At 40.8% G+C, this 18,799-nt stretch overlaps 1 protein-coding gene across 2 annotated transcripts in view; it reads right to left on the bottom strand.

Moving 5' to 3' along the window:
- USP32 (ubiquitin specific peptidase 32) overlaps positions 1-18,799 on the bottom strand; it is a 315,539-nt gene that overhangs the window by 50,802 nt on the left and 245,938 nt on the right. For both annotated transcript variants that reach the window (XM_073573376.1, XM_073573384.1), the window contains exons 19-22: positions 14,240-14,314; positions 13,720-13,858; positions 10,913-11,018; positions 5,507-5,680 (exon numbers count right to left, since the gene is read on the bottom strand). In XM_073573376.1, coding sequence (XP_073429477.1) covers positions 5,507-5,680; positions 10,913-11,018; positions 13,720-13,858; positions 14,240-14,314 — 494 coding nt within the window. The remainder of the gene's footprint in view (positions 1-5,506; positions 5,681-10,912; positions 11,019-13,719; positions 13,859-14,239; positions 14,315-18,799) is intronic.

The following is an 18,799-nucleotide window of genomic DNA, read 5'->3' as shown; positions in this document are numbered from 1 at the left end:
GTTTTTATACAATTAAGGTTTTATCAGCAGGAGATTATCACCGTAGGACTCGTAAACCTGCTGCCATGTGATCCAACAACGCCCTAAGCCCTAACATTGATTGACAGGTTTATGCATATACACAGTGTACACAGAAAGTTGTCAAACAGTGGTGTTGATGGGGTTAAATGAGCTCAGCATTCAGATTTTAGCAGGCAGCAGCTTGGTATATTAAAAAATAGCAAAGCTTATACTCACCTACTGGCACTTACCAGTATCATGCACAAGGCTGCTCCATGATCTGTGCTTACACTGGAAGGATGTTGTCACCATTCAAAGTGGCACCAAAACCAATGAGGCCTGTGACTGGCTGCCGTGGTCAGCAATGATGGGCTGCTGAAGACATCAGACCACAGCAGCCAATCACATGTCCCAGCAGCCATGTTGCCACTCTGAAAAGTAATGTTCCAGTGTAAATGGAGACCACTGAGTGGCCTGCGCTTGACATTTGACATATGGTTAAGGTTGTAGTACTAGGGGGTGAGGACCGTCCTGAATAGGGTCATCGCAACGTGGTGGTATGGCTTTTTACATTTTTTGATTAAAATTATGTTAACCAAGAACCCTATGTTTATATTCATGCACTATTGCTATTTATTTACTGCAAGGTATTTCTTAATTGTGTGTTTATCTTGTTTTTTTATGTGTGAACATAGCCTTAAATAGGATGTTTCACTATGTTTAGCATCTTAAACTGGTCACATCATGGAATAGCGGCTGCAGAACTGAATAAAATGTAATCTTTAGTCATGTAATGAGACACAGCCCTGATCTCTGTACTTACTAGCATAGAGCACAGCTGAGTGTGATTACATTTTCCAGCTTTTATTTCAGGGCAGTCGGTGTAGGAAGAAGGGAATACAGCAGGACTGCAGCTGCAGAGTAGTTGGAATGATGCCAAACTCAACTTTGCTGCTCCCTCACAATAATACCAGTTAAAAACTTTCAAGATGAAAGCTGAATGTGTTTATATTCACACTATATTCCACACTGACTGCTGTGGGATGAGATATGGAGGTGTTTGTAATCACACTCCACTCTGCTCTACACAGATACAGAGTTGGGGGCTGAAAACAGGACTGTCTTTCATTACATCTCACAAGAGATAAAGAAGGCATACCCTTTTAGGCTGTGTGCACACGTTGCGGATTCTGCTGTGTTTCCGCAGCGGTTTTGGCCCTGCGGAAACGCAGCAGTTCCGCAGACATGGTACAGTACCATGTAACCCTATGGCTTTTCAAAACCGCTGTGCTCACGCTGCGGTTTTTTCCGCACGGTTTTACTGCGGTTTACAAACCGCAGCATGTCAATTGTTTGGGCGGTTTCCGCAGCGGTTTCACACCTTTAACATAGTAGAGGTGTGAAAGCCCAGTGCTAAACAGCAAGCTAAACCGCAGGTCACTTTACCTGCGGTTTTACCTGCGGATCCGTGCGGAAAAACCCGCAGGTGAATCTGCAACATGTGCACATAGCCTTAAGCTTCGCAGGACATTTTCTCCTTTCCCCTACATGGTACCTACTGCTTAAGACTGGTAAAGGTCATGCAGAGGAAAAAAAGAACATGCCCCTAGAGAAGAAACCCTGGTAATATTCCCTCGGCCTTTTCACAAGTTATAGCCTAAACTCTAAAAGCTAATATCTGCAGCGGAGGTGAGAAATTACAAAATAAAAACATTCAACTCAGATCTGCAGACACTATTCCATGATGTCTCCATTTTAACATTTCCAAACTGGTGAAAGAGCCTCAATAACCCCTTCAAAGCTTTGCCATTTTCTGTTTTGTTTTTATTGCTTTAGTTTTTTCTCTCACTTCTTCCAAGTGTCATAACTTTTTTATATTTCTGTCAAAATACCGGTGTCAGGGCATTAAAAAAAAGAGAAGAGCCAGCACTGCCAGTGGTCAGAACGCATAACATGAGGTGCATATGCACATATCTTACTGCATTCAAAATGAGACATTTAGCAAAATATTGATCAATATATTGAGCCACCCCGCCACGCCAAGGCAATCTCATATGGGGGGTCCTACTCTACATTTTTATTTATTCACTGTGCCATTGCGGCCTCCTAAATGTTTTAAAAGCAAGACCATATCAAATGAAATCCATACCTGAAGCATATCTGCATCACTCCCGTGCAGCCAGATGGAGCAGGTGCAGATGAAGGCCAACCAGGTCTGAACACAGACATCTCCGGTTTGACATCCACACACTGCCTGACCAGCAAACACAGATGAAGGGCAATGCAGGCTCAGACATGCATGCAAAAATAAATAAAGCCCGGTGTCAGGGCATGTTTTTTGCAGGACGAGCTGTACGTTTGAATACCACCATTGATTTTACCATATACTGTATTGGAAAATAAGAAAAAAAACATTCAAGTGCAATTTCATGATTTTGTTTTTATTTACTATATTCACTATATGGTAAAAATGACCTTGCAATATAATTCCCCAGGTCAGTATAAGTATGCAGCTACCAAACATGTATAGTTTGTCATTTAAGTGGTACAAAAATTTCCAAAATTTGTATGAAAAATAGGTTTTGCATTTGTTGCCATTTTCCGAGACCCATGGAGTTTACATTTTTCGGAATCTGGGGCTGGGTGACGGCTTATTTTTTGCACCCTAAGCTTATGCTTTTATTGCTACCATTTTGCAATGTTGCGGTCGACAAAAAAACATAATTCTGGTGTTTCGATTTTCTCTCTTGTTACACTATTTACCAATCTAATTTATTTAATATTTTGATAGATCGAAAATTTCTGAACACAGCAATACCAAATGTGTGTATTGTTCTTTTTTTTTTGTTTGTTCTATTTTCACTGGGGCAAAAGGGGGTGGATTTGAACACTTGTGTTTTTTAATTGTTTTTTTCATATTTTGAACTGATTTAGCAGAAATCACGATCTCCTATGAATGCCGGCAGGCTCCCATTTACAGGCACGGGGGTCTTTTGCCTTGATATCTGAGATCTGATGTTTTATTTGAGAGAAAATCCCACCTTTTATGTAAAATAATCTCTGGAGGCAGATTCTCATGCAGATCAGTGTTGGGCTCATATACTAGGGAACCTGTCAACAGGGTTGTGCATAGTAACCTACGCACAGCGTCAGGCTGGCGCCGTTAAACTGAATAAAATGATACCTTTGTTGATGAAATCTGTATTGTGCTTCTTTTTTAATCCTTATTTTTAGTTTTTAGTTAATGATATGCTCGTGTCCTAAGGCGGGGTTGGGGTATGTGGTGCTCTGATTATATATTCATAATGCAGACTGCTGACAGGTCACTGATCCCTCACTAACCTGCCCCCTAGTTTGCATAATGAATATACCAATGTGTGTATTTGAAAAAAAAAAACGTCAATTCATCAAACTGGCGGCGCCTGCCCACTATCACTTGTCAGTTAGTGCCTATTATGTCACGCTGTTGAAAAGAAAAAAAATTTACACTATAACAAAATGGTGCGAGAGGCAGCGCATGCGCAGTAGCATCTATCGGTACGCAATAGAAGCTAATACACAGGCGCAACCCATGGCGCCATTTTGATGTAGTATAATTTCATTTGGTCTGCAGCAACTAGGAGCCAGTGGAGGCGCTTGCGCAGTAACATCTATCGAAACACGGCGCTATTTTGATGGTGATTTTTGTTTCTTTTCAACAGCGTAAGATAATAGGCACGAACTGACAAGTGATAGTGCGCAGGTGTAGGTAATAGCAGGTAAGCAGGATGCAGTGACGAGAAGCGAGACTGAGTTGTACTTTGAGAAGCAACTTTTAGAAATTGAAGCCGCTAGGGCTATACTAAGCAACCAAAACAAAATAACAACAATTATCCTCACAGGGACTCAGTACAACCAAACACTATTAAAGAGAACACCAATAACACGGCAAAGGCCGGTTACTATAGGGCCGCGGTATGACCGACTACGGGTCCTTATTTCCTATAGTGTCACTTATACGTCCTGACGTGCATCGGCGTCTCTGGTGAAGCTGCTTTGGCGTCGTAGCCGCTGGGCCCAGCTGCTGAAGATCTGGCATAGTCTTCGGGTGCCCCAGCGCCCAGTAGGGGTTGGGGCACAACAGGCCGTGGGTGAGTCCTTTGATGAGGTAACCCCCTGTAAAGGCAGCGGGGTTCCGCTCGTTAGCGGGTTCAGGGGGACTCCAGTCCCCAAGCAGGGGTGTGTCGCAGTTACCAGGAGTGGCGGTTGGTAGGCCATGTGCACGCCCTGAGGCTGGGCAAAGAGTCTCTCTGTTGGCGAGGAGCAGGCCCCAACTGCCGACTGCAGCGGGGTGATGGCAGCTGCGGGCGGTGATGGACAGGCCGCAGCCGCGGGCTGAAGCGGGGCGGCAGCGGGCAGGCCACAACTGCGGGCTGGAGTGAAGCGGCCGCGAGAGGCAGTGAACAGGCCACAATGGGCTGGAGCACAGCGGCAACGGCCGCGGACGACCGTGGGCAGGTCGTGATCCCGGATTGGAGTGAAGAGACAGTCTCTTGTCAGTAGGCTCGGCGCCTCCTCCCCGAAGGCCACTGTAAATCTCTCCTCTGTTGCTGGTCATCTCTCTGGTCACTGTTTGTCACTCTGGCTCTCTCACGCCCCCACAGTCTCTTGCTCCGTGTCAGCAGTTCTGCTAACTGACTCCCTTGCACGCTCCCTGCCCCTTTTATACTCGTCCCTCCCCTTGCTGTCCTGTCACTCTCAGCCGTCCACCGGGTACAGTTCCCTTAGGAACCTATATTGGCGGTCCCCTTGGTTCTGGCCCGGACACTCTGCGGGGGCCCTCCTCCCTACACAGGTGCCGCCATTTTGATGAAGTGACTTTTTTTTTTCAAATACACACATTAGTATATTCATTATGCAAACTAGGGGGCAGGTCAGTGAGGGATCAGTGACCTGTCAGCAGTCTGCATTATGAATATATAATCAGAGTACCAAATATATGAACCCGACCTTAGGACACGAGCATATCATTAACTAAAAACTAAAAATAAGGATTAAAAAAGAAGCACAAGATGGATTTCATCAACAAAGTTATTTTCTAAAGCATAACAGCACCAACTTGACACTGTGTGTAGGTTACTATGCACAACCCTGCTAACAGGTTCCCTTTAACAGTTCATTTACATATAAGAAAAACGTGGATTTCTCTGGAATAAGACATCAGATCGCTGATTTCAAGATATCATTTTGTTTAGCTTTCTATGACCTACATGCCCATACAGATGGCTTAGAAGGGTTGATCCTACTGGCATGATTCCTTTTAAGTTGCTAAAAAATGTACTCATTATTAAAATACATAAGATAATTGCATATAGAAACTATTAAAATTCTGTTAAGTCACCATTTCTGACAGTGAACATTTTTCTTTGCACTTAATATTGGACAAAACAGATATAACATTGGATATGGGGGGGGGGAGAGACTAAATAACACTTGTCTAAAAAGTTTGCATTATGTAATAACTGACCTCTGCGGCAACTTCCCAGTCTGGTCGTCCATCACTGTCCTTGAGTTCAACATAAGGCTTGTCATGGACTCTATTGAGATCTTCATGGAGGCCATCAAGAAGAAATGCAAGCAGCTCTTGGGAGTCCTGCTGCTGAAAGCCATTGAACCGAGGTGCATACTTTGCTATTGTCCACTGTAAGTAGAATAATAACATACAAGATTGATTTTAAATTGGTATCGAGAACATGAATATCTGCAAGCTAGAGCCAAGACATTTTTGTTCTAAACCTTTAGAAAATTAAATCATCTAAGGAAAGTACAGGGAGAGTTAAGGTCCATTCACACTGAAAGATTATAGTGAATGAACATTCTTAAGGTACTGTCATACTTAGCGATGTACCAGCGATCCCGACCAGCGATATGACGCGGTCAGGATCACTGGTACATCACTAATTGGTCGCTAGTGAGCTGCCACATAGGCAGATCTCACCAGCGACATCGCTGGGGACGGGGATCGCTACTTACCTGACACACTAGGCAATCCTGCGTCCTCCCGCCTGGCTCCACGCTCGTCTCTCCACAGGAAGTGCCGCAGGAAGCTGATGAAGAGAAGCGGTCCTGGACGTTCTCGCGCGATCAGCGATAACCAGCCGGGGAGCCGGTCGTAGGTAAGTATCAGACACAGCGATGTCGCTAGCAATATCGCTATAACGTCACAAGTTATAGTGATATTGCTAGCGATATCGCTTAGTGTGACAGTACCTTAAGGAAGGCTAGGCATCGATAACCTTTCAGTGTAAATGCACATTCTTCCGGTCAAACGATCTTTTGTGCAGCATAAAAGATCATAGTTATGGGCAGCACATCATGCTATGTGAACAGCACTCGTGCTGATGAAACAATGGCAGCCTGTGTGCACTAAGCAATTTACTACAGATTGTTCAGTGTGCATCTGAAGTGCTATCTGCCTGTATAAACAGGTTATTAAATGGCCGCAGATTGGTAAAAGTTTACAGCGCTTACTGACGCAGGTCGGTAAGTGTACATGGAGCTTAAGTTCTTAAAAATGAATCTCTCTCTGACAAAAACCACAGGCTGCATATATAAAGACCACTGCTGCGGAGTCGGAGTCAGTTTAAAATGGACCGACTGACTTATAAAATATATAAAAGTTGGGTACAGTGTAGTTCAATGCAGGATGTGCTGTAAATGTTTTCATAAAAACTTGGGAAAGTTATGAAAAGTCCTATAAATGTCTGTTTTGTCCCTGATCTCAGAATCTTGGCTTTTAATTGAGATGAATCTGTGCTGCACTTTATGTACATGCTCAGTAGTGACCGGTGCTGTGGGATCGGAGTCAGGGAAACTGAGGAGTCGGAGGTCCGACTTACAGACTCCACAGCTCTGCTGGCAATATGAGAAAAACACAGCCAGGGGCATACATATATGCAAATCATTGGGTAACGCAGCAAAAGTCCTAATTTGGACCCCACCAACTTCTCCTTCCTTTACAATAAAAAAAAACAAAAACATTTGGCCTAGCAGGCAGGGCATAACTCTTGCGACTCGCAGCCACTAAGTTTTCTCAGGTGAAAATGGTTTAGTAAAACGCTGGCGGTCGTTTTCATGAAGCGGCTTTGACCCGGTTTTGCCATTGTTCTTGAGGTGCCTCCATATCTGGCGTTTTTTACTCTATACTGTCAACTATACCAGAAGCTGCCCGAAGAATGAGTACGTCACATCGTTTTGACATTGCTGAGCATTGTGTTCATTTTATAAGGCCCTATGGCAGCACTTCTTCAATCTGATTCCGGGCAGAATGCAGCTGAAGAAGACACTGTGTGCACATCGCTTTAAGGTTCTAGCATCATCAGGTATTTTTACAAAATCCAATCGATACACTGCAGTTCTGAAGCTTGCCAGTTTATAACGTGAATTCTCACAGCAGATTTCAACCTTTGCATTTGATAGTGGCAGTGGATAATAACTGAATGTACCCTATATGGATTTTCTAGGTCCTTGATGATATTAAACAATAGGATTTCCAATCCTTTTTAACATTTGCTGTTGATGTTTTTCCTTTTATTCCCCCATTTAAATCTCGGAAAACCTCTTTCACTACTACCCAAACGGGACATTTTCTTTTCTTTTTGCGTTTTCGCTTTTCCTTCTTCCAAGAGTCATAAAGCCATAAACTTATTTTCCTTTCCACGTTATTTCAGTGGGATGAGATGTAGTTTTGAAAGTCACTATTCACATTAAAATCCAACATCCTAGAAAACTTGGAAAAAATTTGAGGGTGTGAAATCTGAGCAATAAAATGCTATTCCACAATTTTTTTTAAGGTTTTGTTTTTACAGCATTAATTGTGCAGTAAAGTCATCTAGGAATAGGATTCCCCACATCAGTGCAATTACACAGATTCTAAAATTTATTTTTTTCATTCAAGTGGCAAAAAAAAACAAAAAAAAACCTAAAAAAATTCAAATTCTTAAAATTAAAAAAGAAAAACATTTTCTTGTGTTGCTATGACCAAAGACCCATAAGTTTCTCCTTTTTTTAAGTTGCTGGAGTTGTTTATTGCACCAAAACTTGAAATTTGTATTAATACTATTTACGAGTATTGTACGGCGTTGTAAGGTGTTGGAGTGATCGAAAAAAAAAACCCACAATTCTGGTGTTACAATTTTTTTCCTTATCACATTGTTTACCAATCGGGTAAATTCATTTAATATTTTGATATACCAGACTTCTAAAGATTTAGAAATACCAAATATGTTTGTTATTTTTTAAAAATTATTTTTAATGGCGGAAGAGGGGGTAATTTGAATTTTTTTTATTTTTTTTTACACTTGCAAGTCCCCTTAGGGACTTGAACCTGTGAGCATCTGATCATTAACACTATATTCTGCAACACAACAGTAATGCACATTATATAGAGTGGGTACGGAAAGTATTTAGACTCCTTTAAATTTTTCACTCTGTTTCATTGCAGACATTTGGTAAATTCAAAAAAGTTCATTTTTTTCTCATTGATGTACACTCTGCACTCCATCTTCCAAAAAAAAAAATGTAGAAATTTTTGCAAATTTCTTAAAAAAAACAAAACCTGAAATATCACATGGTCATAAGTAATCAGACCCTTTGCTCAGACTCTCATATTTAAGTCACATGCTGTCCATTATCTTGTGATCCTCCTTGAGATGGTTCTACTCCTTCATTGGAGTCCAGCTGTGTTTAATTAAACTGATAGGACTTGATTTGTAAAGGCACACACCTGTCTATATAAGACTTCACACCTCACAGTGCATGTCAGACCAAATGAGAATCATGAGGTCAAAGGAAATGCCAAGGAGCTCACATCTGGCCAAGGTTACAAAAGAATTTCTGGAGTTGTCAAGGCTCCCAAGAGCACAGTGGCCTCTATAATTCTTAAATGGAAAAAGTTTGGGACCACCAGAAGTCTTCCTAGAAGCGTTCATCCAGCCAAACTGAGCAATCGTGGGAGAAGAACCTTGGTGAGAGAGGTAACGAAGAATCCCAAATCACTGTGGCTGAGCTCCACAGATGCAGTAGGGAGATGGGAGAAAGTTCCACAAAGTCATCTATCACTGAAGCCCTTCACCAGTCAGGCCTTTATGGCAGAGTGGCCTGACAGAAGCCTCTCCTCAGTGCAAGACATATGAAAGCGCGCATAGAGTTTGCTAAAAAAACAAATGAAGGACTCCGAAACTATGAGAAATAAGTTTCTCTGGTCTGATGAAACAAAGATAGAACAATTTGGTGATAATTCTAAGCGGTATGTGTGGAGAAAACCAGGCACTGCTCATCGCCTACCCAATACAATCCCAACAGTGAAACATGGTGGTGGCAGCATCATGCTATGGGGGTGTTTTTCAGCTGCAGGTACAGGAGGACTGGTTGCAATTGAAGGAAACAAATGCGATCAATTACACAGATATCCTGGATGAAAACCAAGTCCAGAGTGCTCTGGACCTCAGATTTGTCGAAGGTTCACCTTCTAACAAGACAATGATCCTAAGCACACAGCTAAAATAACAAAGGAGTGGCTTCAGAACAGTTATGTGACCATTCTTGAATGGCCCAGCCAGAGCCCTGACCTTAACTCAATTGAGCATCTCTGGAGAGACCTGAAAATGGCTGTCCACCAACGTTCACCATCCAACCTGAGGGAACTGGAGAGGATCTCCAAGGAAGAATGGCAGAGGATCCCCAAATCCAGGTGTGAAAAACTTGCTGCATCATTCCCAAGAAGAATCATGGCTGTACTAGCTCAAAAAGGTGCTTCTACTCAAAACTGAGCAAATGGTCTGAATACTTATGACCATGTGATATTTCAGTTTTTCTTTTTTTAATAAATTTGCAAAAATTTCTACATTTCTGTTTTTTTCAGTCAAGATGGGGTGCAGAGTGTAGATTAATGAAAAAAATAAACTTTTTTGAATTTACCAAATGGCTGCAATGAAACAAAGAGAAAATTTAAAAGGGTCTGAATACTTTCCGTACCCACTGTACATAATGAAAATCGTGGTCCTATGAGCGCTATGCACAAAAGCACCATAATTGCGGAACAGATGTCTTCGGCAGAACCCTGGCTGCTGTGGCAACCCATCGGCACCACTGAATTGTGTCACTAGAGAGGCCGATAGGCACTTAGAACTGTCGCTAATTGACAGTGGTATTTAAGGAGTTAACACCGCTCTGCTCAGTACATTTAGAGGCATGTGATGGTTGAATAACACAACCAGGAAAAATGCAGGCTCAGCTTCTGATCCTGCTTCAAAGAAGGGGCCCCGACATATGATGACGTATGTTGTACCAGTAAGTCATATCATGAGAAGGGGTTAAATGTTTATAAAAATAAAAATACCATATAAAATGTAAAATATCAATTATACTTAAAAATAATACTCCAGGATACAGATTTAAAGAAAGTTTTTCTCAATACCATGTCTGTTCATGTTGCGCAGTATGGACTTGAATGAACATCCCACACGCGGTACATGGTACTTAATAACAAAAGGCCTCTAAGTTTTTCAAGAATAAGAGGACTATATTAAAACAAAACTTACATCCTGAAAAACCCATTTACAGAAGGTGTTAGGTGCTAAAAGAAAAACACAATTAATAGAATATATGATAAGCTACCACAGGAACACATTGGATTACGGGTGGCTAAACCCCCATGTCAGCAAGATGGCTTAATAATGTAATCTGAAGAACAGATGTCAGGGTAACGGTCGGTCAGACTAGGGGTGATCACACTATTACAAAGCAGTATTACTTTTGTAATAAAGGCTTGATAAGTTAAAAAGCACAATTCTCAACAATGTCTATCTAGTTCAAATGCTGTTAGCAAGATATATATCAGGAATTGTGTGACAATTAAGGTGTAACCACTTACCCTTAGCTTAAGAGGAGCCACATTCTTTTGTGTGCCACTCCACAACTCCTGAACCAAATCTCCATAGCATTTTGCCATGTGCCCTTTCATTCCTATGGGGTTTGTTCTAGAATAACAAAAGTCCATTCATTAACTCCTCTGCTACAACAACTTTATCACTGTTGCAATTTAGCTTAAAAAAAAGAAAAGTCCAAAACTCAATGTAAAAAAGATGTATCCAGTACTCGTCCCAAAGGCTGATTTTTAATGAATTTGAAAAATGGCAATTTTTAATTGAACCTTGGGATGAGTGGTGGATAAATCTTTTGTACATTCTTTGGGATTGGCTGTCTGCTTCCTTCAATTCACCACCTGGCTCGTTACACCATGTATTCTGCATGACTTGATTAAAAACTGACTAGCTGAATCCTTCTAAGCTCTATGTAGAAACAGGATATCCGTTTTCCCTGTATGAGTCATAAGTCACTGCTAAAGTCCCTGGCAGGGGGAGAAGGGGAGAAACTGGGTCAAGAGTTGAACAGGGGAAAGATAACTGCAGGGAAAAGATTTCCTGTTTCCACATACAGCAGACAAAATAGAATAATTAAGTGGGTAGGAGGACCAATTCAGCAATTGTAAGTACACAGTGCTATTTAATACGATGACTGATCTACAGTAAATCAAGAGGCTATAAACATTGAAAATACAGGTAGATATTACTTTTTAAATCCGGGTTAGAAATGCACTCACACAGTCTGTGTGCACATGCATATACAGTGTATATATATATATACATACACACACACACATACATACATACACACACACAGTACACACCAAAAGTTTGGACACACCTCGTTCAAAGTTTTCTTTATTTTCATGACTATGAAAATTGTAGATTCACTCTGAAGGCATCAAAACAATGAACTAACGCATGTGGAATTATATAATTAACAAAAGTGTGAAACAACTGAAAATATGTCTTATATTCTAGGTTCTTCAAAGTAGCCACCTTTTGCTTTAATTATTGCTTTGCACACTCTTGGCATTCTCTTGATGAGCTTCAAGAGGTAGTCACCGGAAATAATCTTCCAACAGTCTTGAAGGAGTTCCCAGAGATGCTTAGCACTTGTTGGCCCTTTTGCCTTCACTCTGCGGTCCAGCTCACCCCAAACCATCTCGATTGGGTTCAGGTCTGGTAACTGTGGAGGCCAGGTCATCTGGCGTAGCACCCCATCACTCTCCTTCTTGGTCAAATAGCCCTTACACAGTCTGGAGGTGTGTTTGGGGTCATTGTCCTGCTGGAAAATAAATGATGGTCCAACTAAACGCAAACCGGATGGAATAGCATGCCACTGCAAGATGCTGTGGTAGCCATGCTGGTTCAGTATGCCTTCAATTTTGAATAAATCCCCAACAGTTTTCATCAGCAAAGCACCACCCCACACCATCACACCTCCTTCTCCATGCTTCACGGTGGGAACCAGGCATGTAGAGTCCATCCGTTCACCTTTTCTGCGTTGCACAAAGACACGTTGGTTGGAACCAAAGATCTCAAATTTGGACTCATCAGACCAAAGCACAGATTTCCACTGGTCTAATGTCCATTCCTTGTGTTCTTTAGCCCAAACAAGTCTCTTCTGCTTGTTGCCTGTCCTTAGCAGTGGTTTCCCAGCAGCTATTTTACCATGAAGGCCTGCTGCACAAAGTCTCCTCTTAACAGTTGTTGTAGAGATGTGTCTGCTGCTAGAACTCTGTGTGGCATTGACCTGGTCTCTAATCTGAGCTGCTGTTAACCTGCGAGTTCTGAGGCTGGTGACTCGGATGAACTTATCCTCCGCAGCAGAGGTGACTCTTGGTCTTGCTTTCCTGGGGCAGTCCTCATGTGAGCCAGTTTCTTTGTAGCGCTTGATGGTTTTTGCCACTGTACTTGGGGACACTTTCAAAGTTTTCCCAATTTTTCGGACTGACTGACCTTCATTTCTTAAAGTAATGATGGCCACTCGTTTTTCTTTACTTACCTGCTTTTTTCTTGCCATAATACAAATTCTAACAGTCAGTAGGACTATCTACAGACTTCTGCACAACACAACTGATGGACCCAACCCCATTTATAAGGCAAGAAATCCCACTTATAAAACCTGACAGAGCACACCTGTGAAGTGAAAACCATTTCGGGTGACTACCTCTTGAAGCTCATCAAGAGAATGCCAAGAGTGTGCAAAGCAGTAATCAAACCAAAAGGTGGCTACTTTGAAGAACCTAGAATATAAGACACAGTATTTTCAGTTGTTTCACACCTTTTTGTTAATGATATACTTCCACATGTGTTAATTCATAGTTTTGATGCCTTCACAGTGAATCTACAATTTTCATAGTCATGAAAATAAAGAAAACTCTTTGAAAGAGGTGTGTCCAAACTTTTGGTCGTCTGTACTGTATATATATATATATATATATATATATATATATATATATGTATATATATATATACACACACACATTATATATATATACACATATATATACACACACACACACATTATATATATACACACACACATTATATATATATATATATATATATATATATATATATATATATATATATATATAATATATAAATATATAAAATCTATCATGCATATATACAATATATACAGTGCCATGAAAGAGTAGGGATTCAAACAGTATCATAAAACCAAGGAACACATCAGACAAGTCAGGGATAAAGTTATGGAGAAGAGTAAAGCAGGGTTGGGTTATAAAAAACATAACTCAAGCTCTGAAGACCTCACAGTGCACTATCTCTCACTATCCTTCATTACCTGTTAAGCTCATACAAATGTCTCCCTGAGATGAAATACTTGGTTAGAGGCTGGGTGTTGCTGACACACTGGATACTGGAGTTCATAAAACAAGTGTTCCCCAAGTTACTGAGTCCTGTTGCTCCCTTTTCAGTGGGAACTAAAAGTGGCAAAAGGAAAAAAAAAAAGACAATGATATAAATCCAAATTACCAGAGACATATTTTGGAATCTGGCTAAAACACACAACATAAAAGGTGGGAAATACATCAATGGTGGCTATGAATGGAGTTTAGACTGGGACATCTGACCAGGGCTGCAAAAAAACAAATAAACAAATAAACAAAGGGGTCAGATGTCCAGCACCACCAATGAACAGCTGATTGAGAAGTACCATGTCTCTTATTGTACATGAGTCATAGTACTTATCTGGGAGTGTGCCGGAAGTCAGACTCCGGCCATCAATATTGTAATCTCAGAAAAACTTCTTTACTATTAAACTGGTTTACCTAAAAAGATAACGGGAAAACTTCCTGGCTTACCTTTATGCCTATCAATTTTACTGCTGTTTGCAATAAATGACATTTCTTCTGGCCAACTCATATCTTTGTTCCGAACTAAAAAAAAAGTAAAAGTAATGGGTAAAATATTGAAAAAAAAGACATTTTTAAATAACACACATTACCAATAAGCATAATAAAGCTTATATCCTTGCCGGACTATTCCTCAGGGTGCACTATATACAGGAAAAAGTTCCTAAAAAATAAAAAAAATAAAATAAAAAGAGTACTACACATTATTATATTATTTTAGGTGCTAACAGTATATCCGCTTCTTCTCCAAGCTTGAAACCTTAATTTTCTAGTGTTGAAACTCACCTCTTTCATAAGTTTTAATCTGAGGGAGGATTCACTAATTGTATTGCACAAATTTCTGTGACTATCGTATTCATCTGAATGAGGCTTGCAGAAATGCATGTGCTTGCCATCAAACAACCCTATTAAGAAATAAATCTGCCACAAGTGAATAGGAGTTCAAAATTAAAATTTTAAATATTTTTTTATTGTAACTTTAAGCTTCCGATGCAACGCTCCAAACTGTACGGAAAAGAAAACTGTAACACTATGTGCCAAGTACCTGCAGTAATCACAAGAGGGAGCCTAGGAGCCAACTGCAGAGAGATACACATTGAACGCGATCAGATAAGGCCGCATGCAGTAAGGCCCCGTGCAGGCTCAGGCTGGCCCATAGGGTAACAGGGGAATCCCCCCGGTGGGCCCCCGTGCAGTTCTGGGCCCCCAATCCCAATGTATGGGGAGTACTTGGCATAATTCACTTTGATTCACTCTGTACAGAAAAAAGCAGCATCTCATCATTCATTAACCAAACTACCCAGTTTATTATTATATAGAGATATACATAAATTTGGAAACAAGGGTAGTGTAATATTTGTATGCAGGTGGAAAGTGGGCCACCAAAGTCAATGATACTGGTGAGCCCTTGGCACCCCAGTCCGACACTGGCCCCGTAATCCCGCCAGCTGCAGGTCACCAGAATGCTATTTAACCTGTAAGGGAAATTTATCAAAACAGGTTTTCCATATACCAGTCTATCTTCATCTGTCTCAAGGTCAGAAACTGAAATGTAAGCCACTTTGTGACATAAATTAAATCAAACTTGCCAAGCTGCATGTCCTCTCCCTCTACATTACATTTGTGAAGGGTTAATACTAAAATCAGAGTTGAAGTTTCGTTTTATCCATTCTCTGTAGGTTTCTTTTCTCCGTTTTTGTTGTTGTAAGATAAATTTTTGTAATTGGCATGGGCTGTCATGAAACCAGACTGTTCCCATCTGTATAAGATAAGGGAGGTGGGAATGTAAAACTCTGAAGAATATGCCATTATACTACTTTCTATTTGGATACGGACATATATGTAGTTTCCAGTTTTCTTGCAATATTATTGGCTTATAAAGTGAAATGATGCTATTAGTACTTGAGAACCTTGCATAATTAAGCAAAAGATTATAAAAGATGTGACTAAAATAAAGGGGCTTAGTGATCTGCCTCGATCCTCCCGTACAGAGACCCCCGTCTCCGTGTGGTCATTTGAGTTGCTAGCAACACTGGAATAATTTGGATATCACTGGCTCAACCGTGAAGGGTTAATTTAGCCCTCCCTAAATAGCTACCTCGACACATTCACTTTTTGGCACAAATGTGACTTTCACAAATGTGTCACTTTTTAGCCATTTTATCTGCCGTATACGGATAAATTCACCAGTGTCTATGAAGAAAAAATTGTAGAAATACACTCACACGGCTGATTTTTCATGTTAATTACCTTTTTCTATGCTAAAATCAGCAAGAACTTATATGGAATTGTTTTCAATGGTAATTCAAGCAAATCAGATTTTGGGTGGTCTTGGCATGGAATCCAGCAGTGGGTAGAAATATTTGGATTAGCCCCATTCAAAGGGGTTAATTAGGGTGTAGATTCAAGGCAGCACGGTGGCTCAGTGGATAGCGCTGCGGAATATGTTAGCACTATATACTCTATGTGAATACTTTTCCGCCCAATGATGACAAAAGTATTCTCAGGGTGATACCTTTATTGGCTAACCAGAAAATAATATGTTTGCAAGCTTTCAGAGCACAGTGGCTCCTTCTTCAGGCTAGATAAGAAATCGAAGGAGAAGGAGCCACTGTGCTCTGAAAGCTTGCAAACATATTATTTTCTGGTTAGCCAATAAAGGTATCACCCTGAGAATACTTTTGTCATCATTGGGCGGAAAAGTATTCACATCGATTTTTCTAGCTAACACGGTACCACAATATAATTTATTATTATACATCATTAGCGCTATATAAAAATAAAGATCATTATTAAGGCAAAGCAAAATGCAAATCAGCAGCGGAAATTTAAGGGTTCAGCCCTGATTTCTAACATGGATTTTGTCTCAAATCAGCGCCTGATTTCCAGGGGAGCCGAATAGGGAGCGATATCTTTCACCTTACCCAAAGAAGGAAAAAGACACAATGATGTGGCAGTAGAGGGAGAAAAGGGTAAGTTGGAGTTGGTTTATACTCGCTTGTGGAAAGTAAGGCCATGTTACACATACGTGTTTTTGCCGACTTTGTGCCAGATGGCACACAAACCCATTGAATTAAAGACATCTGTTAAAACACAAATTCATGAATGAGGTCCATAATACTCAGACCTATACTGATTTGGAGGATCAGAATATGATATGATCAATGGATCTGAGTGCTGTCCAATAAAAAAATCAGACAGTACGCCGACACTTCACACGGACGTGTGAACGCTGCCTAACTGGATGACACAAGACCGGATAGAACAATCAAAGAAAGACAATGCAACTTTACTTTATGGAGGTGTAGAAGTGATCTACAACTGACTTCTCTGGGAAGAAGTAAGTAGCCAATACACCGTACATCACTCATGTCTGAGGCTCACATATAATGTTTACATTCCACTATATAGTTATTTAATGCCAAATCCTTGGAAGATTTCCATTAACATGTATTTTACACTGTGTTCCAAATTATTATGCAAAAAATATTTCCTCATATTTTCTCTAAATTACCTATATGAATTGCAGTCATTGTTATTTTCCAGTCATCTAATATTCTAGTATAATTGCAATGTTTTTGAACAAACTGCCTATGAAAACAGTATATTTTTAAAAATAAGGAACACTCAAAATGCATGTTCCAAATTATTATGAACAGCAGAGTTTTCAACCTTTTTATTTTTATTTTGAACATGAAAATGGTTAATTGTGAAATTATAAGCATTATCAGCTTATTACAAAATGAAATCAAACAGTTTTCAAGTCAAAACTTTATTCTAGGTGATGTTACATTTGCACATAGGACCCCTTGTTGGAAAGAAGCTTCTGAACTCTCTCGTCCATTGAATTTGTCAGTTTTTGGATGATTTGTGCTTCAATTGTTTTGCATGTGGACAGAATACCCTGCCAGAGCTGTTGCTTAGATGTGAACTGCCTCCCGCCACTCCTTTTGATGATGCTCCAGAGGTTCTCAATGGGGTTGAGGTCAGGGGAAGATGGTGGCCACACCATAAGTTTGTCCTCTTTTATGCCCATAGCAGCCAGAGATGCAGATGTGTTATTTGCAGCATGAGACGGTGCATTATCATGCATGAAAATGATCTTGCTGCGGAAAGCACGGTTCTTCCTCTTGAACCATGGCAGGAAGTGCTGTTTTAGAAACTCCACATAGATTATGGAGTTCATCTTTACCCCTTCAGGGATCCTAAAGGGGCCGACAATCTCTCTCCCCATGATTCCAGCCGAAAACATTACTCCACCTCCTCCTTGTTGGCGCCTTAGCCGTGTTTTCATGGGGTGTCCATCAACCAGCCATCCTCCACTCCATCCATCTGGACCATTGAGCGTTGCACGGCACTCATCGGTGAACAAAACAGTTTGGAAGTCAGTCTTCATGTATCGTTTGGCCCACTGGAGCCGCTTCTGCTTGTGTGCAGTGGATAGAGGTGGTCGACAGGATGGCTTACGCACAGCTGCAAACCTCTGAAGGACCCTGCATCTTGTTGTTCGGGGGATGTTGGAGGCACCAGCAGCTTCACAAACTTGTCTGCTGCTATGACAAGGCATTTTTGCAGCTGCTCTTTTAACCTGACGCAATTGCCTGTTGGAAAGAGTCCTCAATTTTTCCTTATCAGCACGCACACGTGTGTGCTGGGAATCAGCTACATACTTCTTGATTGTGCGATGATCACGATGAAGTGTCTTGGCAATGTTGATTGTAGTCATGCCTTGACCTAAATACTCCACAATTTGTTGCTTCTCAGCAGCCAACACATCCTTTTTCTTTCCCATTTTGGCAAAAAATGTAGGCTGCTTAATAATGTGGAACAGCCTTCTTAAGTAGTCTTGCCTTTATTTGGACACACCTGCCAAACTAATTTGCACAGGTATCTGCAATTGCTTTCAGTGATATAAAGCGCCCTGACACACATCACCATCAATGACTTTAAATGACAAACAAAAAAATTATAACCTTATCACTCCTAAACTCTTTTTGCATAATAATTTGG

Source organism: Dendrobates tinctorius, unplaced genomic scaffold (assembly GCF_039654945.1).
Source record: "Dendrobates tinctorius isolate UK_male_01 unplaced genomic scaffold, ASM3965494v1 ptg000007l, whole genome shotgun sequence".
In the NCBI taxonomy this organism is placed as follows: domain Eukaryota; kingdom Metazoa; phylum Chordata; class Amphibia; order Anura; family Dendrobatidae; genus Dendrobates; species Dendrobates tinctorius.
The sequence above is the reverse complement of the archived record's forward strand: the minus strand, read 5'-3'. Positions and strand labels throughout refer to the sequence as shown.